General features: G+C 37.2%; 1 protein-coding gene across 2 annotated transcripts in view; it reads left to right on the top strand.

Moving 5' to 3' along the window:
- The window catches only part of LOC134647237 (lachesin-like), a 99,399-nt gene that overhangs the window by 3,798 nt on the left and 68,646 nt on the right, over positions 1–26,955 (top strand). For both annotated transcript variants that reach the window (XM_063501505.1, XM_063501504.1), the window contains exon 2: positions 17,249–17,454. In XM_063501505.1, the coding sequence (XP_063357575.1) occupies positions 17,376–17,454 (79 nt within the window). In that variant the 5' untranslated portion in view covers positions 17,249–17,375. The remainder of the gene's footprint in view (positions 1–17,248; positions 17,455–26,955) is intronic.

Raw genomic sequence — 26,955 nt, 5'->3', positions numbered from 1 at the left:
TAATAGATAGCCGTTACCTTTTTAAAATGTGCTTCATAAATGGTATCCAATATACAGTTGCTAAATAAATACTTGGTACCTGCCTAAAAATAATCAAATAGTAGTTTATGTGACTGTACATAATGAAGGGCATTAAACACGAGTGTGGGTTTAAGAAACGAACGAAGTGAGTTTCTTAAAAGGATCACACGAGTGTTTTAATGCCTAATTATGTACAGTTACATACACTACTTTATCTACCCACATATCATAAGCCTTCATGATGCATTCAGGAGCCGCATATTATGACCGGCATCGCGGTGTTGTTCAGGGCCACTAACAATAATTATTAGTAAAATAAAACAGAAAACAAATGCGAAAATGAAGAAATTGATTTAGAAGAATAATAATTATTTACCTACAGTTTGGATGGTGCAATTATTATTCACTTGCCCAGCTCGGACAGAAGTATGTTCCTTTGTATTGTTTCCTTGACTTAGCTGGTAATAAGTCATTTATAACGTTAGTTGCTTTGTCACGGATATCAGGAGGCGTCGCCGAAATATCTATATCACCTTGATCGCTCATTTTATGGTTTAAATTCAACAAATTGATCAATTTTATGCAACAAAACAAATTTTAACCTGTAATGGCAGTATTGAAAAGTTTTCTGGCAGCTGTCATAGTTTTTTTTTAATTCAGAGACAAACTAGAGTCGGCCCCAACTATCATATCGTTCGATATCTTACTTACGTGCGACATTTGTCAAATTTGTTTGAAAATTAACAATTCATTTCGAACTAAACGTCATCTCGACTGATATTAGAATAGAGGTCAAATCAAATTTCTTTGTTTTTCAAAGATGTTCGAAATTTGAATGCATAATATTATCGAAATCGATGTTATTATTTAGCAATAATAACATTGTTACAGATAAGAAATTTGTTCTAACAAAACAGTATATTTTTATGGTGGTCATAATGTGTGGTTCTTGGACGCATCATGGAGGGTTTATGATATTTGGGTAGATAAAGCGGCATTAAAATACAACTCATATTGATATCATCATATCATATCATATAATTTATTTTCATAATAATAATAATGCTGCTGGCGGCACCCTAGGTTAGGTTTTTTATAATGTGTTTATATGTATTTTTTATTGTTTTGTAAGTGTTTTTATATTTTACTTTTATATTCATATTATAAATCACCTAGCCTAGAGAGTTCAAGTAAATAAAGAGAATAATAATAATAATAATAAAGTTATGAGATTGTACATCCCACGGAAATGTGGAGGCCGAGGCTTCCTAAACGCCAAGGATCTCCACAACCGCGAGGTGTACAATCTCAGGAATTATTTCCTTAACAACCAGTGTGGGATGCATCGTGATGTGGTGGCAGTAGACAGAAACCTCACGCCGCTCTCCTTGGCAAACGAGAACTGGCGCAAACCTGTGGTACTAAGTACTGCGGATCGCAAGGCGGCATGGGAGAGTAAGGTGCTACACGGGCGGTTCTACAAGGCCCTCACGGGACCCGATGTGGACCTGCTCGCGTCGGTGAACTGGCTACGATTCGGGGACCTCTTCGGAGAAACCGAGGGTTTTGCCTGTGCAATTGCGGACGAAGTAATAATGACGAACAACTATCGGAAATATATCCTGAAGGACGGTACGGTCGACATTTGTCGGGCATGCCGCCGTCCCGGAGAGTCACTCAGGCATATCATTTCCGGTTGTTCTCATCTTGCTAACGGCGAGTACTTGCACAGACATAATCTCGTAGCCAGGATTATTCACCAACAGCTTGCTCTTCTATACGGTCTTGTGGACCGCGAAGTACCGTACTACAAGTATTCACCTGTGCCAGTTCTTGAGAATGGTCGTGCCACGCTCTATGGGGATCGATCTATTATCACTGACAGGACTATTGTAGCCAATAAGCCTGATATTGTGATAATAGATCGAGCGCAACGCCGGGCCGTGCTCGTTGACATTATCATCCCCCATGATGAGAATCTCGTGAAAGCCGAGAAGGACAAGTCCAGTAAGTACCTAGACTTGGCTCACGAGATAACCGCCATGTGGGATGTTGATTCGACGATCATTGTCCCGATAGTTGTTTCAGCGAACGGTCTAATAGCGAAGAGTCTCGACCAACATCTTGAGAGACTCTCGCTAGGTGGTTGGATCAAGGGCCAGATGCAGAAGGCGGTGATCTTGGACACGGCGCGGATAGTCCGCCGGTTCCTCTCTCTGCGGCCCTGACCACCGGTAGCTTGGGCCCTGCCCCGCTGCCGGCGGCATTCTAGGTTAGGTTTTTTATAATGTGTTTATATGTATTTTTTATTGTTTTGTAAGTGTTTTTATATTTTACTTTTATATTCATATTATAAATAACCTAACTTAAGAGGAAAAATAAATAAAGAGAATAATAATAATAATAATAAGCCCGCAGGGCAGCTTGTGGCGAGCTGTTGGGGAGTAACGACCCCACGGACCTGAGTGCTCCAGAGAGTCGGTCAGGGTCTCCGTCTCCGGCGTGTCTTCGTCGGTCGGAGTGGACCCCAAGGGGACCCGCAGGACTCTCGGCTCTGGCTTGCCTTCATTGGCCGTCCAGAGAGGAGTCGTTAGAGCTGTATGCTCCAGGGGTGGAAGTGAAATTTGCGTAAGCGCGAGTTGGCACAGTGGCTGTTTACAGCCACTGGGTAGAAAGCGGTGTACACCTCTCGACACCCCTGAGCCGCTCACACCGATGTTGCCCCTGGTCGTCTATACGGCGACAGTTTCAGGGGCCCATCTAGTCAGCGGCGAGTCACCACCTGCCTCAATAACGTGTGTTAGCATTGTTATGGCAGGTGTCCGGACTTCTTTTACAATAGCCCAGTCTCATTGTCCACCCAAAGTTCAATCCATAGACCGATTTACTGTTCACTTTTTCTACAATAGTTCCAATGCCTGCTGAGACCGGTTCATGGGTGTCTATTGTTGCGCCTGTGAACGGGTTCCAGCAGGCGTTCTACATGACATAAAAGCTCTCCAGGGGGCCTCTACGTGTTGGATCTATATCCCCACGCAAGCCTATCAAAAGACCGGGATTACAGGCCCGTGAAAGCCAAAAGGAGATACAAATAATAATAATAATCTTTATTTCCAAAAATACAAATTACAGAGTGTGGCGGGGTCTCCGCACTAGGCTTCGCCTGTGTCGCGGTGTACCAGGAATACATTTTAACCAACAGAATGATAGTTACTAACATAAAGTCCAGCTTTTGGCAAAATAAACTTATAACTAACAATCATATAGGATTTTTCAATCGCTTTATGCATAGAATTAGAATAGACAAGAACAACTGTCAATCTTCAAAAGTGCGACCAAAAATGAAATGCAAGTGTGTGCGTAAATTGTCTATGTGAGATCAAAAATAGTGATGTCATGTTACAACATATTAATAATCTGTCGGTGTTTGGTTGCTTTATCGACAACTTTTTCAAATGTGTTATTTTAAACGTATTATCCAGCGTATTTCACTAGCGGTGCAAAGAGGAAACGCCAGCAGCGTACTAGGTACATTTAGCCGGGTACCTATGGCCTAATAGCATATAATTATATACCTACCCTTAATTTTTATATTTACCTAGTTATAAGTTTGTAAATTTGTTTGTTTGTGTGTAAATTACCGTTTTTAGGGTTCCGTACCTCAAAAGGAAAAAACGGAACCCTAATAGGATCACTCGTGCGTCTGTCTATCTGTCTGTCCGTCCGTCTATCACAGCCTATTTTCTCCGAAACTACTGGACCAATTAAGTTGAAATTTGCACACATATGTAAGTTTATGACCCAAAGATGGACGTGTAACGTAAACAAATGAATTTTAAATATGGAGGCCATTTTTGGGAGGTAAATGAGAAAATTAAAATATAAAGTTTTTTCAAACTACATATATCGTGTTACATATCAGATGAAAGAGCTCATTGTAAGAATCTCAAATATATATTTTTTATATCCGACTCGCACTTGGCCGGTTTTTTTTTCAAACGTTAAAATTTACGACGTTATGACGTATAAATAACACTTGAACTCCGTGTGCTATCAAAATCGTTACAGACTTATCTTAGTCTAACTCTTACTGTGTTGGAAAGTGAAGTTTAAATTTACTGCTAAACATGTGCACCTTCAAAAAGGTATAACAATCGTTATTATTTGAAGTCGGTTATAAAGGTTAATATCTTAATGATGTCTTGTGAAGAAATTATTACATAGCTATTAATATACCGACAAGTTATCGATACTGTCATCTGAACATTTTGTCAAGCCGTAGCGTAAAGTAACAGTTTATGTTTTTACACAAAATATCTTAAATTATTGAGTAATATGATAAAATATTAGCACACAAAGGAAGAAAAACTTATAATTAACTGTATAAACCGGCTTCTTACACTTTTTATGCAGTTAATTTGACAAAATATTGTCAAGAAAATTTCGCTCGGAATATCATAATTCCTCTGAAATGAGTATTTGCTAGGTTTATTTGGCCCCGTGACACTGAAATCCGGTACACTACAAGACACTATCTTCATTGTATTACTTAATCAAATAGTTTTCTTCCGAACTTGTGTATATTTTTCAAATTGAAAATTACGGTGATACGCTCTTGGCCGTCCGCGGCCGTTGTCAAACTCCAAAATGGTCACGTTTTCTCATTTGTAGTCTGACTCTTTCGCACTCATGCGATGTTCATATACGCGAGGGCTTCCCTTTCGCACACTTCAGCTGTCTGTCAAGCGCGAGCGACAATTACAAGTCTGTGGCTTTATGACAATTATGACGTCAAACAGTAGCAATTACTTAAAAATTAAATAACATAATTTATATTATCTATAGTACACTATACACATATTTATTAACTCCAAGGGTTAACTTCTTCTAAATAGTCTGATATTTTATAATATCCCTTTTTACACAACTTTTGTTTGATGACCGATTTAAATTTGTTTAATGGCAAAAGTTGAATATCTAAAGGCATTTTATTGTAAAAACGAGCATATTGGCCAATGAAAGATTTACTTATTTTTTTCAAGTCTAGTTACAGTAGGTACAAGGTTGTTTTTGTTTCTTGTTTTTCTGTTGTGTATGTCGCAATATTTCTTAAACAGGTGTTTATTTTTCTGCACATATAATAGATTTTCATAAATGTATTGCGACGCAAATGTCAAAATGCCTAATTCTCCAAATTTGTCTCTTAGTGAGGCCCTACTTCCCAAATTATAAATAGATCTAATCGCCCGTTTCTGCAATATAAAGACACAGTTAGCATCTGCAGCGTGCCCCCATAAAAGGATGCCATTACGCTGTGGAAATAGCCAAAGTAGACCAGTCGAGCCGTGTCCACATTAGTCAGGGTTCTAATTTTTTTTACTGCAAATGAGGCAGAACTGAGCCGATTAGACAGTTTACGGATATGAGATCCCCACTGGAGTTTGGCATCCAAACTCATGCCCAAGAAGACAGTCGAATCTTCAAAATTAAACGGTTCATCTTTAATTTTGATACCCGAAACCACCGGTTTAACATTAGGCAATACAAATTTCACACACTTAGTTTTCTTTTCATTCAAGAGAAGATTATTAGCAGTAAACCAATCCACAACACTAGATATAGCAGCATTAACATCATTATAATTTGTTTGCTGTCTGTAAATTTTGAATATTAACGAGGTGTCATCAGCAAACAGTACAAGGTCATGTTTGTTGCGTACTAGGTGAGGCAAATCGTTAATATATACGAGAAATAGAAAAGGGCCCAGAATTGAACCTTGCGGGACACCCATTTTTAATTTGCTGCCAGATGATCTTGTACCATTTACAGTCACCCTCTGAGTCCTATCGCTTAAATATGATTCCAGAAGCTTAAGTTCCAGACCTTTAACTCCATAGTGGCGTAGCTTCCTGATCAGGGTGTCATGATGTACACAGTCGAATGCTTTGGATAAGTCACAGAAAACGCCTAGCGCATCCTGTGACTCCTCCCAAGCATCAAAAACATGTTTTATTAGTTGAACACCTGCATCTGTTTTAGAACGACCGCGCGTAAATCCAAATTGTGTGCTATGCATTAGATTATTACGATAGAAATAATTTTGTAACTGATTAAGTAGTAGTTTTTCAAATATTTTGCTTAAAGTCGGAAGAATTGAAACTGGTATGTAATTTGTTATGTTTTGATATGTTTTGAGGCTCCGTTTTTTTCTGCCAATCTATTAATTTTAGTACCCATTTGTATTTATTTAAACTATCTAGATTCGATTAATTAGTTGACCGGTTAAATACGTACCGTTTTTAACAATCCATAAAAATGTTGATGTTAGTGATGTTTGTCCAGTCTAATTTCATCAAATGAAAACTCCATTAAGTACCTACATAATTTTGTAAAGTGCGGCAGTTATCATAATAATATAAATGTGTATAAAACACCCTATACAAAAGTCAATAGAATTTTCTCTAAGTTGTTCATTAACTTAAAAGCTTCTTGAAAGCTTAACAAGAAGCCTCGTCAGTTTTAGAAAACGTGGACCAACATAATTTAATATTCAATTCATTTCTGTAAGAGTACCTATGTAACAGATGATTTTTAAAAGCTCCGAGAGAAAACAAAGTCGTTAAACGTGTTTTAAAATCCAAATCAAGCTCATCGACAAATACGTCTTGCTACTAAATTATTGGTATCTAGACAATAGGTATTACGTAACTTTATACGACAGTACAAGATTGTGTACTCCTTTCTTGTACAATCGAATGACAATAGGTAAGACAGTCGCAGATTTTCGAACGTGCTGGTACGGAAAGCCAATGCCAAGCCAGAAACAGTTTCATTTTCTGCCAGGTCCACCACTGGCCGCATGTTATTTCGCTAGTTTTGTATTTAGCCCAGTAAAGATACGGTTACGCAAAACATAATTAAAATTATAACAACCTGACTTTTTTAAACTATCATTTCATATCATTCGAATAAGGTATTGACACTATTGACAGATAATAAGTACTAGCTTTAGCCAGTGACTTCGTCTGCGTGGAATGAGTAATTTGGGCATCTTAATTTCTAAACAATTCGGCATTTTATTCTACCCTTCTTTTCACGAAAGGTCTTTTAATCCCTTTTTTAAGGAATTATTGTTTTCTTTTATGTAATCATTTTGTATCTTCACTTCACTTCCACTCTTTCAGCTTCGACAACTTCTCCAACTTCTTCGACTTCTCCAAATTCTTCAACTTCTCCAACTACTCTAACTTATTCTACTTCTACAACATCTTCAACTTCTCCAACTTCTTCAAATTCTCAAACTACTCCAACTTGTCCAACTTCTTCAACTTTTCTAACTTCAACTTCTACAACTTCACCAACTACTCTAACTTCTTTGACGTCTCCAACCTCTCCTACTTTAGGACTTCTCCAACTCCTTCAATTTCTCCAACTTTTCGACTTCTCCAACTTTTTGACTTCTCCTACTTCTTTAACTTCTTCAACTTCTCCAACTTCTACAACTTTAACTTCCACTTCCACTGGCTTAAGAACTGTCCCTTGTTCATATTGAAGTATTATGTCTGAAAGTTTGCAGCACCAGGCATGTTCACGTAAATTCCAGGTAAATTCCGTTCATAACTTTATAGTAACAAAGAGATAAAAGGTAAAATTTTGTTTACCTGTAACACCACAGTGTTAGATCGTGATATCAACTGAACTGATGTTGGTGAGCACGTTTCGTAATTAGGCTGCAAGTAACGAATTCCGTTTACAATCCAAAGACCCGTGACATACGGACAGCAAGACGGACAGCAGAGTGACAGCAATGGGCTTTCATTTCACCCTTTGAGTAGGTAACTACTGAACCCTAAAAATGAATTCGGAGATAAGACCTTATAATGTAATAAATTTCAATAAATATTTCAGGACACTTATGCACTTAATTTAAACTGAAAACGGGACTTATTCAAATTATTTATAAATTAATAGAAATAATATTAGTTTTAATGAATAATAGGTACTTATACACTTACGCTACACACTTACGATTACGATTGCACACGCTGCCCTGCTGGCAAGCGATCCATTGTCACTAATCAACACTAAACACAAACCCCCGCGTTCGGTAATTACTTGAATTTGAAACCGGAAATCTGCAACGAGGCAGGACAACTTGTATGTATTCTCATATTCTTGTATACCGTAAAATGGGGTGAGTAGGGTTAAAACTGACATTCAAACCTCGATAACATTTTATTTTTACATATGCAAACTGAATGGTGTATATGTCACCGTAAAATTGTAAACACTCGTCAGATTATAATCTCGCTAGTTACATTATATAAACTGACGGTAGGGAGATTATAATCTAACCTAACCTACGTTAGATTATAAACGAACGGGTTCACAATCTTACGGTGACATACACATATAATAAGTGTTCCGGACGTTTGTATTTTAGTTTTTATTTTATTTTGGGTAGTTCCATTTCATAACTTTGACGATAAACAGGAAAACCCACCTCACCCCGTAGTCCCTGGTATTTGGGGTGAGTTGGGTTTTCATACAAAGGTGATTTTGAAAGATTGTTGGATCGATTTTTTTTTTATTATGAGTATTACTATAGCTCCATTTTAAACTGGAATACATTATTTTTGTAGCAGTAGCCTTAAAATTCCATCTCACCCCCCTTTCATCCCTTCTCTCCCCATTCATAACCCAACTCTCACCGCGAAACCTACTCACCCCATTTTACGGTACTGCAATTGTATTGATTAGTGTGAGTGTGCCGTCTTGTGGCAGTTTCTTAACAAAGAAACCCAGCCCAGGAAATCCCTTAAAATAAATTATATGCGTTCCAAATTTCACAATGCAAATAAACACTAATACTCGTAATCTAATCTTAATGTCAAAATTTCTAAATAGAAAATGGCTTGTTCGTTAACAAGCTAATTAAGTAAAGTTACTACCAGAGTAAAACTTTTTCACTTAGTGCCCCCGTTAAACTCATGTTCCTTAAAGGAAAACTTTTACAAATTAATAGGCTGACTGACTTACCGAGTATTTGTGAGATACACTCGATGTAAATTGGGAAATATTCTTTTTAAATTTATTACAAAAATACATCATTATTATGTTAATTAAGAAATTATCATATGGATTTGTGTAATGTTTTATGAACTTGGCATTCAAATCCGAAAAATTTTGGTAAGTATCTTTCATAGAATTTTAATCAAAATCATGTTTTTTTACTGGAATTCAGAATTGCAACTGTTGTCCTAGTAGTCCTAGGAAAAACTGAACCACAAACAATAATTATCGAACCGGAATTCTACCAGCAGCATTCGCGGAGTGTGTGGACCAGTGCGAAACAAATCAAATTCCATATTAATTGACATGTGTGGTATGGTTGTGAAAAATGCACGCGTACCGGTCAGACCACGCCTTTGGCCCATTTTATTAGCAAATTTTAATGAACTTCTTAAAGTAAATACGTAGGTATTTTGTATTTGGTAGAGAGAAGAGTAGGAATGTATAATTATGAAACCTCTGTGTACTGATTTATATGGCTTTCACATAACATTTTATTGTGATTTAATTAATACGAAACACGGGGTGACGTATGCAAGTTTAGTGTCCTTGTGGCCTATTTGCTGAGTAATTCATCGTCGTCGTCAACGTCACAAACAAGCATACGCTTCAAAGTATGCGGCTACCGTAGACTATGGACTACCGTAGCCTAAAACTCCAGTGGTGTCACTTGCGAGTATCAGGTCCCTGAAGTAAAATTGGGTTTCTAAAACTACTGTCCTTATTGAAGTTTAAGTTACATTTACATATTTATTTTACTACAGTTCCTAGTGCAATGCGGACTGCCACCGGAAACTTTCATCAGAGTTACCGTCGTAGCTCAACCCTTATCTCCTTACACAATTTACTGGCCGGACGTAATAAAAATCAATTACACCTCGGCGAGGTGATAAACTTACTTTTAATTCGACTCTTATCTTAATAGTGCGAAGAATACCGATAAGTGGATTTCGAGTCGCGAGTGAGGCTATATTTCCTGAACAGTGAGTAATTTAAAGACGGCAACCACTGATATCTGCGGCCGCATCCATTACGTCCCACTAGCGGGGAGGGGGAAAGTATAAATTATATAGCGGAACACTTACTCGCTCATCTATTTGAGCAGTTGAGTACAAAATTTTAAGATGTTATCTAACTGTAAAGGAAGGGGAAGGGGGCAGGGGGGTCGTTGTTCAATTTATTAATGGATTAGGACTGTTTGAAATGTTGGTTAGCAATACGTTTTAGTAGGCTTTCTGCGCGACAATAGTACCTGTATGCCGGCTGTAAAGCACATAAGTTATATGATATTTATAAACTTAAATTTATGATATTTACATAACTCACTAGTACCCTCTGTTATATCTAGTTTGTGCTTCCTGTATACAATAATATCTAAATATGAAATATCAGACCAAGACTGGATGTCACAAGAGGTGTCCATTTTAAGCTTCTCTCGCTAAAAATAAATTCGCAGCGTCAGTCACTGTCCGTTGGAAATCAATAGCCAATATGCGCTATCATTCCGCCATCTAGAGCTTCCTGGCTTATACCAATAGGGTTATGTTTTGGTTGGGTTTTCGCCGTGTTGTGACGGGCCAGTTTTTGCATCACACACCCCTATTCATTAGGCCCTCTCCAGTGTCCGTGCCCGCATTAATTACAGCCTAACAAATGCCATACGAATATTTCGAATTTAAAAGCACTGCAATACGTGAACGGGTCAAATTTCCTTAGTGTTCTCGCTTTTTGTAGCCTATTTTTATGTACGGGTATTGGAGTTGTAAAATAACGCTAGCGAATTATTTATGCAGGCACTTGAAATGATGGGGAAAATTGAAATATAAGTACATACTAGTGGGTTAATAATATAAACAGTCATGTCGAAATTGAACGCTGACAGAAATTGAATTCTTATAATATAATATGTATATACAGAAAGATTACGTCATCAAAATACTATCATCCATACCTGGATGTTGATAAGAAACCAATACAATCCCCAGGGCCTTGTATCCACTCTGATTTGTAAAATAATATGCCAGTCGCTTTTTTTTTAAAAGCTAGTGCCTGCCCTAATTCTTAGCTTAAAAGTTGCCAAAAGTGGATCCCGGGCTCCTGTAGGCTTCACCCGGAACGGAATAGCGCTTTAGTCTGAGTACTTGGCCCTTGAGAACAGTATAGGTAATCAGTATTAAAGGCCCTCTAGATAAAAATTGACACATCTTCTAAAATGCACCAAACTTTCGATACATTTCTGATCTAATACTGGGTTGCTACCGCATTTCCGAAATTTAGCATCAGTGGTTGCGTAATTCGAATTTATTGTGATTACCAATTGAACAGCCATCCATCAGTAACAATAGGTAATTATTGTGACCGCGCAATTAACAGACTACATAGGCTGTTTTAAATTAATTACTATGACCTCTGCAATCAAGTACTCGTAGTGCACTAAACATGACAGTGTGTTTACTTAAATATACCTATGCTTTACAGAATTATGATACAAAAGTATCGTTCACTTCAAAATCCAAAAATCTATATTCGTGGGCTGTAGTGGTCTCTCATGGTCCAATTCTAAATCACCTGCTGTTGGAATTAAGTTCATATATAAAACCGCCAATAGTTAAAAAGTTAGCTAACGATTTAACTATATTGGTACCGCTTTAATGAAGGTTTGGTAGGTAAAGGTATTATTATGATGGTATAAGATTGTAAAAGTGACGGTGAAAGGTGATCATTTGATGGTGATAATTTTATACTTAATGTTCGATAGCCATAAAATAACGCTGAACACCTAAGATAACAACATTTTTAATGACTACAAAAAATCTATAATATGTTTTTGTTGAATAGGCTCAGACTCATAAAATTCTGTTACATTTCATGTGGGAAAAATGCTATAGTTGTTTGTCGAGATTACGCCAAATAGAAAGCAACTACCCTAATCCAGTCGCAGACACAAATGAGTTTATCGGTGAACGCAGGGTCCGGACCATGCCGTGCCTACGCCCTGATTACGCGTTTATAATTGCCGTCACATCACAAACGAGTCCGGAATCACCGAATTGCCAAATCGTCGATACGAAAATGTTTTCAGTTGATCGTTCATTAATTTGTGTGTATTGTGTTAATCAGACCATTTGTCTGGTAAAATGGAGTTCCGCTGATTTGTATCGGAGTTTAGCATTCGAATTTTAGGTATAATTAAAGGAATTGGCAATTAGCGAGCAAGTACGATGCGCAGTAACGGCCGATTTTAATCGAAATTTGCGCCTTATCAAGCAGATTTATTTGCGTACCAAGGTATGCCAAGGCATTAGATCTTAGCTTGTCCCTTTATAATTAAAACTAGGTCAAACATGTGGAGATATTTGGCCCATTTTTCTCCCTATGAGTAAAATACTATTTTGGAAAATCATAACACGGAAAACTATAACAACTACTTATAGCCTGACCAGTAATATATGATAATTGTCAAGAGGGCGCTGTTATTCTCATGTATAGGGTGACAATTCAGTGTAGTATGAAAAAATTAGTTCCAGTGAAATTCCGCAACATGGCGCACCCTCAATAGATCCTGGTTCACCTATACATACAGAGTATTTTACTAAGTAGGTAATACTCGTAGTAACACAATTTCATAAGATAATTTGAATTCAAAAAAGTACCTATTTGCAATTCAAATAAGTCCAATTAAGAACTTCTTTTTTTTTTGCAGCCTATGAAAAAGTTTTTGCAGAGATGAGTTGCATTTTATTATATTTAAATATTTATTATTTACTTTAAATACAGTATAAGTATTTTGAATAATCGCAGCTTAATTTAAACGATAACATTGTTTCTGTATGACATTCAATCTGAAGACACTGTGTTCTGAAAGGTAAACGAAAGAACCTGAATATTATCTAACGAAGCAAGCACTGGCAAATGATTGGACGCTAAAAGTAGAGCGTGTGCACATGGCGAATAATGAATACGAGAGAAGCTATGTAAAAGCGTATTACGAAAATGTTCGTAGCTTCCTCGCAGCTTGATGTGACAAAACCTTAAAATGCAAACTTTCCAAAACAAGGTTTTCTTCCCTCTGCATTTTGCTTTGTAAGAATGAATATGCTACTTCTAGTTTGAAATGTAACGGGAAGAAGCTAAGACATATAATATATTTGTTTTTGGAGTTAGAACAGTTTTATATTGTATGACCGGAAATAGTTACTTATTTACGATACAAGTGCGGAAAAGAGGAAATTCGAAACGATTGGCGATTAATTAAAATACGACCGAAGGGAGTGGTTTAAATCAACACGAGTTGCAAATTACCTATACCTACGCACATGTATCGTACAAAATTTTACAGTACATATAGCACTTTAAACTTTTGACATACGCACGAAAAGTTCGCACTAGTTCAGGAAAGTAGCACCATATGTACTGTAAAATAAATTGGGCAACGATACACTTTTGAAGTTCGGCTGGCCACTAGACTGCTACGCCAATTAAAATATACCAACTTCTTTATTATGTATTTCGTCATGCTAGCTAAATCTTATTTAACCTCTATTCACCTACTAAAAACTTCACAACATGAAAACTATTTTGCATACATTAACCGTGTGCAGTGTAACTCCGACTCGACTTACGAGCGGCTACAAAGAGGCGCCGTGCAGCGATAATATCGTTTGGGGCTCACGCAAACGAACAGGAGTCCAAATTGACTCCAGAAAGTCACATGTGATTTCGCCACAATAATTTATACCAGTATGTTACCATATCTCTATTTCTGCAATATAAAATGAAAGCCGGAGATTCTTCGTGAGCTTAAAATGAAGGTGTTCCTTGATCTTGTAACAGACAAGCCGAGCCGGGTCAATTTTTGAAGAGGGTGTTTTTTCGACATTTCTATGGCATATTTTTATTTTTGGAAAATTAGATATATAATCGCCGATTTAGGAAGGATTCTTAGCAACAAAAAATATACTTACTGTACGAGGCACCCCTCTGCTTTTTGTAGTTAGCTAGATATGGACGTCTAAAGATCGACATTTGTATGGCACTATTTAGCAATTTTAAAGGCGCTTTTGACATGTATATGGCATTTTTTCGACATTGTATGGCAGTATCAAAATGTTTATGTCACTATTTATTAATTTGTTAGATATTTGTATGGCACTATGTCGACATTTGTATGCCGCAATCGACATCTGTACGGTCAAAATAGCCGTACAAATGTCGCCATACAAATGTTGCCAATAATATTTTTTGGCAAAATTTCTTACACTATATAACCGATTCACTTATTTATTTTACTATTTATTTTACACTATATTTGCAACTATTATTATGAAATACACATTTTTATTTCGACTGTGTACCAACAAATGAAGCGTCCATACAAATGTCATTGTAGTCGTACCAAAATATATCGAAAGAGATTCTTACCTGTTTTTACACGACTGCCCCAAAAAAGGAGTGTATTTACATAAAACTGTTTCCGCGTGCAAATATAATGGTGATAGACGCCCAACTAACCGCACTATTGCGTCGTAAAGTTAATCTAATCGTTATTCAATAGACAAAGAAGATTTTGGGGGGTATCTTTAAGTCATAACAAAACAAATGCCGCGCGGGACAACGATAAAAAGGCTTCCCTTGTTTTATTAAATAACGCATTAAATTATCGAAGTGATTAAATAAATTCTCTAGAAAATATTCTTTATAAAAATATATAGCTATTAATAATACGTTGCCTACATCCAAAGTCATGTTTTTTTTTAATGGGGCTATGCCGCCACTGGGACACGCGAAAAACGGCAACCTTCAAATGCGATTTTGTCAGAAACAAATAATATTTAAGGTACAGTTGTGCATTATTTTTAAAGGTTATAATACACTGAATGAAAATATATATATATCTTGTCTATAAGTCGGACTTTGAGTTTTAGCCGTGGGACAGCAAAAAATGCCTTGAAAATTGACCCAGCCGGTGGAAGTCTTCACTTGATATTTTTATTTGACAGTAGGTACTTACAGCGTACCTCACGCGCAACAAGCCAGAGTGAAATATTTCGCGAGTAATATAATATAAAACGAAGTAATCTTTTAAATTCAAACGCTGCTTGTAGTAATATATAGCGTTGCCATTACCTACAAGGTCCTTTCCCGTTGGCGATCGCGACGTTACGCAGCAACCGCTCAGGGACAATTTGTCATCTCTAAGCTCTGTTTATCGTTGGGTTTGTTATTGCCAATCCTTTCCCGGATAACTATCGAGTTAAACGTCAGTGTCGCGCTCTCATTTCAATAACTGACACGGTGTTGGTCACCTCTGTTGTTTAAGTTATGAATAGGTAAAGCTTTCGAGAGCCTCATGTCCCGCTCGCACAGTGTCATAGATCGCCAGCATCATGAGTGGGACAGCAATATATTTAATGCTCGTGAAATAGAGAAAGGAACAGGTGGGTCATTGTACGAAGTTCCTTGTGGTAAGCGTCCTTTCTTTACTTTATCACAATGACAATCCTGTCAGTGAGATCCTTAGCGGCTTTTATGTTTTATTTGTCACTTATGAAATTCCTTAACTTTATAATTATTATAATAATATTAAAATTTGTGCTTGTATTAGTAGAGCAGTGTGTTATAAAATACATAGTTCCAATTTCCCTAAAAGTGCTATCACACAGCATAATATTTTCCTACTTTCCATGATAATATTCTTTTCTATTATTAGATCAGAAACTACAAAGGTACAGCTCATGAAAAACACCCATTAACTAAATAGAAAAAATGTAATACCCATTACTTAACGAGAGGGGCAAGACAGCTGTATTTGAGATAGGTACGTAGACGGCGATATATCATAATATATATAAGACTTCTGGAAGAGATTCCTAAAACAGATTTCGCAAAAATGTATACAAAAGGAAAAACCTGTTAGATCCATTGATTCCATTATGCATAATACAATGTGCTATATCCCTACACATTGAGGCATGGGTCAACGTAACGTGCGCCTCTATACAATGGTAATAAGGTACAATGGTATACTGTTTGGGAGTGCCTTGGCTTGGTTATCAGAGAGATAGACAATCTTTTTTTATTCTCACAATGCCCGAAAGCCGTCAGTTTTCAAAGTTTTAGAAACCATGTTGATATTATTTGCGGTTCTAATCGCTCGTATTTATTTTCATTTGTTGCACACGCTAAAGTGTCACTAGTTTGTTAAAAAAATCGCGCATTACTTTATTGTATTTTGACCGTGAGCAAGATGCAAACGTTAAACATCTGATATAAATATCTGAAGGGCACATACATTTATGAGCCCTACAGATATTAATATTAAAACAATACCAAATCAAGAAGAGATTTTATTTATGTGTATCTGTACCTACAAATATTGCTTGTTTAATGCTGCTGCTAAGTAACATAAAATTACAATAATAAAATCATAATCGTATGAACCACCTAGACCCGACCTCAAACGTACAATAACCTTATAGAAAAAACTAATGTTTCATATCCCCGACATGTTTTTTGTTCGAATAAGCAAATTAAGACAATTTCATACGAGCATGGCTTCCCTTGACCGATCTGCCAAGAGACTAAATTCTTATCTCTTCCAGTCAATCTTTACATCGCATCGGCAAGCGCGTTTTGGGGCGCCGCCACCACGGGCGAATCTTTCATATAAAATTCTTTTAGAGCACACCGCACGTAACCCGCTCTCATATTTTAGATAGCATTCGACTGTTTCTCGACCGCAGGTCTATGAATACGAATAAAAATTCGAATATTTCCTATGAACCTCACGGCACACTATCAGCAAAACGTCGTTTTAATTTTACGAACTCGGGGCGCTGAATCTTGCATTCGAATAAATTTATGATTTTATGTCTAAATGAATAATTATATTAATGATACCGGAAATTAAACTGAAGAGTGAAGATCCCTCAAGAGATATATATAAGTTAGGTAACTCTTACTGTCACCGCCATATAAAATTGTTTACGACGAAATAAATCAATTATTAATTAAAAATATAAGTGTAACGTAATCAGGACGCTGTATAAGTTTGAGAAACTTTACAGTAAAGTACTGATTGCAAGCATCCATTACAGTCATGTGAAAAAAAGTAACGATAAAATTGTCATCTTAATTATGTTTCGTTTTGTTTCAGATACCAAATTTGGATACTTGATGACCAAACAATGAGGATATCACGAAGATAGTAATTTCATCGATTCGTCATGCGGAATTTGCAGTCGGAGGGTAGTAGATGGCAGCACAGGCGAGCGTGCTGAGAGATGGCAGGCGAGCATACGCGAGGCGGCCGACCCCTCGCGCGCCTTCTCGTGTTAGCCGTTTTGCATGTTAATTTTATAGGTGAGTCACTACGATATCTAGATAAATACGAAACAGATATAGAAAGATTGCTGTCCAACAAACCCAATGTTTGACGCGCTTAACTAGGATGCATACGTGTAAACTAACTTCACGCATTACAAGAATACGGTTACAGACAAAACGCAAAGTGCGGCACCAGATTGCCAAGATGACTAATTAGGTTGTAATATTTGATTAATTTGTTTTTGCGTGTAATTGTATTCCGTTGCAAAAAGTAAAGTTACGGCTATGCTAATCTGAAAAACCCGCTTTTCGATTGGAATTAATGCAAGGCAAAAATACCGGAAAATCAAATATTCCTGTTGTATAATACTGGCTAATCAATATTTTGAATTTATACTTCTTCTACACATTATGTATTCCATTGATGTATGTTGTCACTTCAATAAACAAAGTCAACAAACAACATTCGTTATCAGCACGAATTTATATTTTAAATAGATTTACACGTTTAAAACTGCGTATTCTAGCATTAAAAGTGAATCGGCAAGTTTTTACAATATGTGCGTGTATATTTTGTGAAAATCCGTGAAGATTTAACAGTTCACAAATTTTCCAATATTTTCTGTTTTGACATTGGAACAGCTGTAATCATGTCAAATAATACTCTTAGTGCAATAAAACCACTAATAAACAGAGAGGGATATTCATCATGGAAGTTTAAAATTCGTATGTACCTTATACGAGGGGCGTTCAAAATATTCTCGGTATTGATATCTTACAACCTCTTCTAAAATTTCTTTCGTTACTGGCCGCTAAGGTTTATTCATTGACATTAAAAAAAAGTATAATTCGAACCGAGATGTTCTTTTGTTTTTCTGCAATTGCTGAACAAACATGAACATCATGTGGGAATTGACAATGTTAACTAAATTAGAACATCGATGCGTGATAAAATTCTTGACAAAACAGGGTAAAAATCAAAAAACCATAAAAGAGGAAATGGATTGTGTTTACCGTGAGTCTGCTCCTTCTTTATCTACCATTCAAAAGTGGTCAAGCGAGTTTAAACGTGGAAGGGAGAGTGTTGAAGACGACCCTAGACCTGGCCGGCCTGTAGTAGCTACTTCACAAGAAAATATTGATAAAGTGGAAAAACTTATATTGGAAGATGGTCGAGTGAAGGTAAAATCTATAGCACAAGTAACCAATCTCTCTATTGGTACCGTACATGATATTATCCATGACCATCTTAATATGTCAAAAGTAAGTGCAAGATGGGTTCCGCGAATGCTGACTCGGCTTCAAAAAGACATGCGTGTAGCTTGTTGTTCCGATTTTATTGACCTGTGCGGTGAAAATCCTGATGAGGTGCTGCAAAGAATAGTTACTGGAGATGAAACCTGGGTTCATCATTATGACCCAGAGAGTAAACAAGAGTCCATGAAGTGGCACATTAAGGGTTCAGCTCATCCCAAGAAGTTCAAGGTCATCCCTTCAGCTAGCAAGGTCATGGCCACGATATTTTGGGATTGTGAAGGAGTATTACTGATCGATTATAAAGAAAAAGGTGTAAATATCACAGGACAGTACTACGCTAACATTCTACGTCAATTAAAGGATGCAATCAAAGAAAAGAGGCGAGGAAAGTTAACCAAAGGTGTTATGCTTCTGCATGACAACGCCCCCGTCCATACTGCTCATATTGCCAAGGCAGCTATTGTTGAATGTGGGTTTGAAACTGTTACTCACCCACCGTATAGTCCGGACTTAGCCCCCAGCGACTTCTTTTTGTTCCCCAATCTTAAAAAGGATCTGCGTGGAAATAAATTTTCCGATGATGAAGCATTGAAGGCGGCAGTGGAGGAGCATTTTTACACCAAAGATAAAAAATATTTTTATGCAGGATTAAAAAAAAAATTGATCGATCTTTTAAGTGTATGAACATAGGGGGGGAGTATATTGAAAAATAAAAATATCAAACTTTTCGTACTTGTTTGTTTTCATTCTCATACCGAGAATATTTTGAACACCCCTCGTACATGAAGATTTATGGGAGACCGTCATCGGATACCCTGAAGGTAATCATATCTCAGCTGAGAAGAAGTTGCGTAACGATCAAAAGGCGTTATCAAAAATATGTCTCACTGTAGATGGTATGGCTATTACCCATGTAAGGTCATGTAAGACAGCTAAAGAAGCTTGGGATGCCCTGGCGTCCGCTTACGAGGACAAAGGCTTAGGGCGGCGTATAAGCCTCGAACGGAAGCTGTACAGGTACTGCCTTGATGATTTTGACTCTAATATAGAGACTTACATAAATGCTGTCATGTCAACTGTGCAAGATTTAGCCGATATAGGCAAAACTATGGAAGATGCTTCAATAGCTGCAATTCTTCTCGGAGGCTTAAGTCCTCAATATGCACCCTTAGTAATGGCTTTAGAAAACTCGAATATAGACATTACTGTAGACCTTATTAAGACGAAATTATTGAATGAATTGAATAAGCCAGTCTTAGATAACCCTAGTACTGCTCTTCGAACCCGAATGAACCCGATTAAACCTCAATCGAAACAAAAGAAGCCGATAGTCTGTTATGATTGTATGGAGCCAGGACATAAGCGGCCAGATTGTCCACATAAGAAGGATAAGAAGAGAAAACCCGTTAATCATAAGAATTCTCTATGTGCGCTGAATGTTAATGACGGCTTTCAAGATGATAAATTCTTTATTGACTCTGGTGCTTCGGCGCATATGACGTCAAGAGTAGATTGGATGGAAAACGTAAGAGGTTCTTTAACTGGGACCGTCACTATTGCAAATGGTGAAGTATTACCCAGCAAAGGCGTCGGAGATATTTCTATTACCAGTTGCGGTCACAATGCTGATATAAAGAAGATTACGGATGTAGTTCACGTACCGAACTTGAACTCTAATCTTATTTCAGTCAAGAAGGCGGTTGATAAAGGCTTTAGCGTAGTTTTTGATAAAACTGGTTGTAACTTTTATGATTCTGATGCTTTTTCCTGTAAAGGTGATGTAATTTTACATGGTTCTGATTTTGGTGGACTGTATTCATTAGACTGTACAGTCAACCCACCTCGTCAATTATCCGCATTTGAGTCACACTCCGATGTTTCTAGCTTTAAGCTTTGGCATAGACGTTTAGGTCACCTGTGCCGCATTGGAATGGATCAGCTAAAAAAGGGTCATGCAGTAGGCGTCGACTACACAGCGGTAGACAAGGAACCATGCATCTCCTGCATTGAAGGTAAGCAAAGTCGAAAACCCTTTAAAAAGGTTTCACACAAAAAGTCAACCTCAGTTTTGGAACTTATTCATTCAGATATCTGTGGTCCCCTGCCTGAAACTTCATTTCAAGGCAATAAATATATTTTATTCTTTATAGACGATTTTACTCGTATGACTTTTGTGTTCTTTATTTCTTCAAAAGCTGAAGTAAAGAATAAGTTTCGTATTTTTCAGTTATCTGTGGAGCGGGAAACTGGAGCCAAAATCAAGACACTGAAGAGTGACAATGGAAAAGAATATGTTAATGGTGAATTCTCGAACTATTTAGAAAGTCAAGGAATTCAACACCAAACTACAGTTCCATATAGCCCGCAGCAAAACTCGATTGCAGAGAGAACGAATCGTTCTATTGTAGAGAAAGCCAGATCAATGCTTTCTGAAAGTTCTCTTTCTAAGGCCTATTGGCAAGATGCTGTGGAGATGGCGGTGTATATGTTTGAACTTACTGGTAAGTTGACTACTATACCAATTTATAATGATTCACAGTCTGCGCAAAAACTAGCACTGAATCCAGTTCACCATAACAGAACCAAGCACATAGATACAAGATTTTATTCCATACGTGATTTATTAAATGACAATATTGTTAATGTCATTTACACTCCTACTTTGGAGATGTGGGCTGATGTGCTAACTAAGCCGTTAGCTCGTACAAAGCATCAGAATTGTGTGAAAGGTATAGGTTTATGTTTATAATCATAATTTTGATTACGGGGGAGTATGTTGTATAATACTGGCTAATCAATATTTTGAATTTATACTTCTTCTACACATTATGTATTCCATTGATGTATGTTGTCACTTCAATAAACAAAGTCAACAAACAACAATTCCTCTCTGGTAATATTATCCTTATATTTTTAAAATATCCTGTAGTAGTTAAAGACAAGGCCGCTACAAAATTAAACCAGATCCACTCGTAATTAAATTACACGAAGCACGTTGAATAAATAGCCGCATCTAAGATATCTGTTTAGCTAGGATACGTGGGTAAAGTCAGCACTCCGAGGCCCGTAACGACCACGTTAACGTTCTGGGGCACATTTGCATGGCCGTCTGGTTTTACACTCGATATCGACCAACAAGTCCAACTTAGGTATGTACATGGCGTCTATTGCAGATATTTTAGTGCTCGGTATTAGGTCCTAACCTATCCCTATCAAGTCACTGACTTTCGAGTCACTTTACGTTTTAAATAACGAGACAAAGATAATTTAGAAATTTGTTTTAATAATTTTGTTTTTTTACGACCCACTTACAACTTGTTAACCTAAAAACATCATTAAAATTAGATTCTTTTGTAAAATTCTAAATATATTTCCCACAAACAACCTCGGTGAGACATTTGCAAATGGATATTCAGTAGTCACTTTGAAGCATTCATCGCCGACGATAATAAAAATATAAAAGCATGAATAACGTGGAGAACCCTTTCGAGGGCTGAAAAGCGTTGGTAGCAAAATCCTCATTGAAAAACGGTGTGCGGGTCAAAATGTCACAATGTTCGGCAGAATTCGGGAATGGGCCTTGAATATTTTTTTAGAATACAATTTCGGTTACGCTTCGGGTGTCATAACGGATATTTTCTAAACGGATTACGCGTTTATGGCCTTTTTCATGATTATTTGTAGGTAACAAAAGTATCTAACCCTTAAACATAAAAAAAAATATTTTACATTAATCCTCCTTAATACGAAGGGACCTAACGAGTTTCAGATTATAAGGCCTCAAAATGAAGGTTAGACGCTGATATGAAAAATTCTTGTCGAAATACCTCAAGATAATTTATATCCTCAGGAGCCCTCGGGACAGAGCGTGGCGCAGCGAGTATCTGTAAACCGGCGCAAGAATTAAATTAATCTCGTTCTAAAATTTTCACTTGCCACCTTATCTCGCGTCGTATTGTCGTTTTATTGTGCCTACCCTGGAACCATTAGCGAAAATGTCAGTGCGACGGCATTGTAGTCGCGCGCCCGCGGCCCGCCCGCACAATGATGCGGCCGTTCGACCCCGCCCGTGTACACCCGACCTTACCTTTATGCTCTGATACAAATTTGAGTTTCTATAATAAATGAGGACGCACACTCGTATATTAAATAACATAAATGTATTCAGCCCGCAATTTTGTGTATCGCGTTAATACAGGCAATGTGTAAAAAGCCAGCACATAATGTATGAATGACTGAACACCTTCATGGGTGCGTCTACGTTTCATGCGCCGACTTCTTAACGTGGAGTTAGCAAATCTCCGCCGGCACGTGGAGATTCCACTCACGTTGCGAGCGAGTGGCCGACAAAGGAAAGAGGGCTTGCATACCTTATTACCACCTTTTTGCCAAATCCCTACTTGTGTGAAACATGACAGGCTCATGTAGCTTAAGTAACAAGTACTTGCCCATTTTAAAGAGTAGCTAGTTACATTTGTTGTTTTTTTGAGCCAAAATACCTACTTACAGTACTTACTTACATATTGAATTAATTGTTTAATTCATGTTGTTAACTAGTTATTACACATTACCTACTTATTTTTTTTAAAGTAGGAAAAGAGCAGGAGAGATCCATAATCCATGCTATAGCTATATCATCCTTTAGTCCCCTACTTCGTGTAACGCCGATACCGTTACGGCTAATTGTGTAAACGATATTACTTTATGTATAGATATTATTTTTCCACATCGTAATGTCGCCGCGGCTCTCTCTGCAATTAATCAGGAACGCAATGAGCCATTTTGTTTGGACATAGCCTGATGAAGAAGCCTTCCCCAGTGATTTACTGTCAAGCATTAATATTTTCAGCTTATTTAAGTTAATTGAGACTGGTTGCTGGCCACCAGGTTATTCACATAATGTCACGTCGCGTTGCGAGTACTGTTGTGCCGTCAAAAGTTTCCACAATTGCGAAATTCACACATGGTAAAATTTTGGATCGGAATACTTTACTACTCTCATATTTTTGTACGGGAATCAAAAATTTTCAAATGAAAGTTTCCTTTGGTTTTTTTCCTGATATTTCTAAGAACTATTCCAACCTTTTGGAAAATTTTCGCAACTTGCATATCTGTAGCAGTGTTGGCCGAAACATTAATGCAATTGACTATTTTTGACCACTAACCATTATAAATTGAACCTTAAACTGTAATCGTCCGTTACGGTTTACGGTTCAATTTGTACTGGTTAGTGGTCAATTGCAATTAATGTTCGGCCAACACTGAACTGTAGTCGCGAGTCAAAATGTAGCCATTGCATTATCAGATTATTCTTTCTTACATCATTTTCACGATTCTTTTTAAACAATGTATTAAGTGGAAGACGGTCCGTATACTCAGATTCTAGACTTAGTATATTATACATATACTTATACTATACTACTATCTTTCTATGAATCCAGTCCCTAAAATTACAATGTTGTCAAATTTTATATACCTACTTGGTTCACGGTAAGGTGTATTCGGTAGTGTCCGACCGAAACATGTTTTTTTGCCGAAACCGAAACCGAAACCGAATGTTCGGCTTTGGCTCTAGTTTCGGCCGAAACCGAAACCGAAACCGAAACTTTTGTAGACTTGTTAAAATCGTTGAAAAAATGTCATAAAACCGCTTTTACACACATATTATGGGGCTGTCAACACCCAATGTCCTTGAAATTGATGTTACTTAAGCAGTTTTTTATGAAAATTACTAGAGTTAGACCAAGATAATTCTGCAACGATTTTGATAAGTTGATAACACACGCAGTGCAAGTGTTATTTTAAACGTCAAAACTTCTATGAAATTATGACGTATAAATAACATTTGCACTAGTTGCACTGCGTATGCTATTAAAATCATTGCAGAATTTTCTTGGTCTAACTCTATTCATTCACCAGTCAAGCTAACATGTAGACACAGGGTCAACCAAAAAAAAACGCGAGCGCAGCGAGCGCGAAATTTTTTGTTAACAATATCGCAAGGCCGGGTACCGATCTTCACCTGGGCCGAAAAGTCCGAAGTGCCCCATTGAGGCGAACTTTCATGCGAAGTCAAAGCCGTGCTTAAGGCTTCAGGATAAGTAGTGAGCACAGACTCCAACTAATGTCCATTGTATTCAAAAGCGAGACCGCAGGCCGAGCATGGCGCAGCGAGGCCAAAGGCTAAGCTGAAGTAGAGGACATGTGGATTTGTGGAACACAAATCAATGGTAAATTGAGGTAAAAAGTGAGGCTAGTTTTCTTATTACAGTAAAACCCGCTTAATACGATCCCTGCAATTTTAGGCCTGTTTTCATACATTTTTTCACTGTTAATACGACTCGAGTCCCGCTTAATACGCCATCTAAAATTATATATTACTTATCCGTCCCATTACGTACCATCTGTACGTTTGTGTTTTTGTCATAACCGTCGTATTGTTATGCAATACGCCGTTAGCCAACATTTTTTATGTGTTTATTACCTACCTTAGGTTTTTTGTTTTGTCTAATATCTTTTGTCGGGTCCTTATCGGCGTGAGAAGGCGATGCCATCTACTTGACCGTTATGGAGCACGGAGTGCAAGCTATCGCTCCCAGATTTATTTGCAGCCAGTTTCCCCAAGACTTTCTAGTTGAGCTTATCGTTAGTGTTCCTAGATTATTTAACTTATACCTACCTACACTTAAGATCACATTCGCTCATTATCATCCATTATTATAGTTTTTTTTGTTCACGTTTAATACGATTTCCCGCTTAAGACGCTTTTTTTGCTAGGTCCCCTCAGAATCGTCTTAAGCGGGTTCTACTGTATTATTTTGCCCAGGGCCCAGTAACATGCTATCTGTGCTATCTCATTCACTTATAGGTATTGACAGCCTCTTAAGACTGCGTCAACCGTCCAGTGGCGCCCTCATTAGTGGAATTGTGTTTTATAATAAACCAATTAATGTCTATACTGTACCTAATATACATGAATCAGTATATGTAGGTATTAATATTGTTGTCCTACTTATTCCCCAACTTTTGGTCTTTGTCCGAAGTACCATTTCGTAAGTTTCGGCCCGGCCGAAAGGTTCGGCCGTTTTTTGGCCGAAACCGAAACTACAGCCGAAACATGACTTTTTGGCCGAAACTGGCCGAAACCGAAACCGAAACCGAACCTTCGGTCGGACACTAGTATTCGGGTATTTCCGAATGACGAATAATGGCGGATAATTCCGAAAGCTGACTCTTACTACAACGGAATACGAGTGATTTTACAATGATTTTCGGGATTACTCGATTTCCGGAATTACCCGAATAAACCTTATTACGAACGGTAGGAAATAACCACAGCCTATCACAAACTACACAAACTATTTATCTTATCAAACCGAGACAGAATTCTGTGCATAAAATGCTTACGACTTTCTCCCACGAAGGGACAGACATTCTGAATGTTAATGGGTTCACTTTACTAAAACAGTTTTAGGGTTCGTTTTAGTTGACTATTAAACAGAGTTGATTGAGGAGATTTATTTTATATAACCATAAAAATATATACTTACCTACAAGTTTAGACATACATTGGTATTATAAGTCATTGTGTAGAGAAAATCTAAACAAGTAAAAATATAATTAATTAATATTTTTCCAAAAATTTTAATCGTAGCCGTATGCCGATGATTCAGCCTTTAGGTGCTAAGTACATTACTGTTGTGGCATTACTACTATATCAGCCGCGACAGGAACGCTGCTGCCGCTATCATCCGCATGTCACCGTAACATGCCGTTAGTATTTACTGTATACGATTATTAATATTGTATATACAGGATATTACCTGTAACACGAGCAAATAATTAAAACATATATTATACTCCTCAAACTATAAAACATTTGTTAAACAACTTTTAAAAATTATCAATCCTTTAGACTTCCTCTTTTTCATACAAAATAATTATTGCCTTCAACGTACGCTGATATCAGTGTGTTTGACGTTGCTTGTCACTCTTTAAACATAACAAAATTTGCAATACATTACGTCTTAGAATAAACTTTAAAGTGTAATAAAAATCAAACCATAAGTTATTTTTAAAAGTTGCTGAACAAATGTTGGTCAGTTTTAGGAGTACAGCCTACAGTTTAATTTATTGCTCCTGTTACAGGAAACACCCTGTATAACAATGCCGTATTTCACTTGAAACATTTATTTTCTCAAAGGTGATTAAAAAGTATTTGTGTAACATATTTAAGTTTATTATTGTGATACATTTACTTAAGCGGTGTTAAAATTGTAA

The sequence above is a fragment of the Cydia amplana genome, chromosome 4 (assembly GCF_948474715.1).
Source record: "Cydia amplana chromosome 4, ilCydAmpl1.1, whole genome shotgun sequence".
Lineage (NCBI taxonomy): Eukaryota > Metazoa > Arthropoda > Insecta > Lepidoptera > Tortricidae > Cydia > Cydia amplana.
Note: the sequence above shows the minus strand (reverse complement) of the source record. Positions and strands in the feature narration are given on the sequence as shown.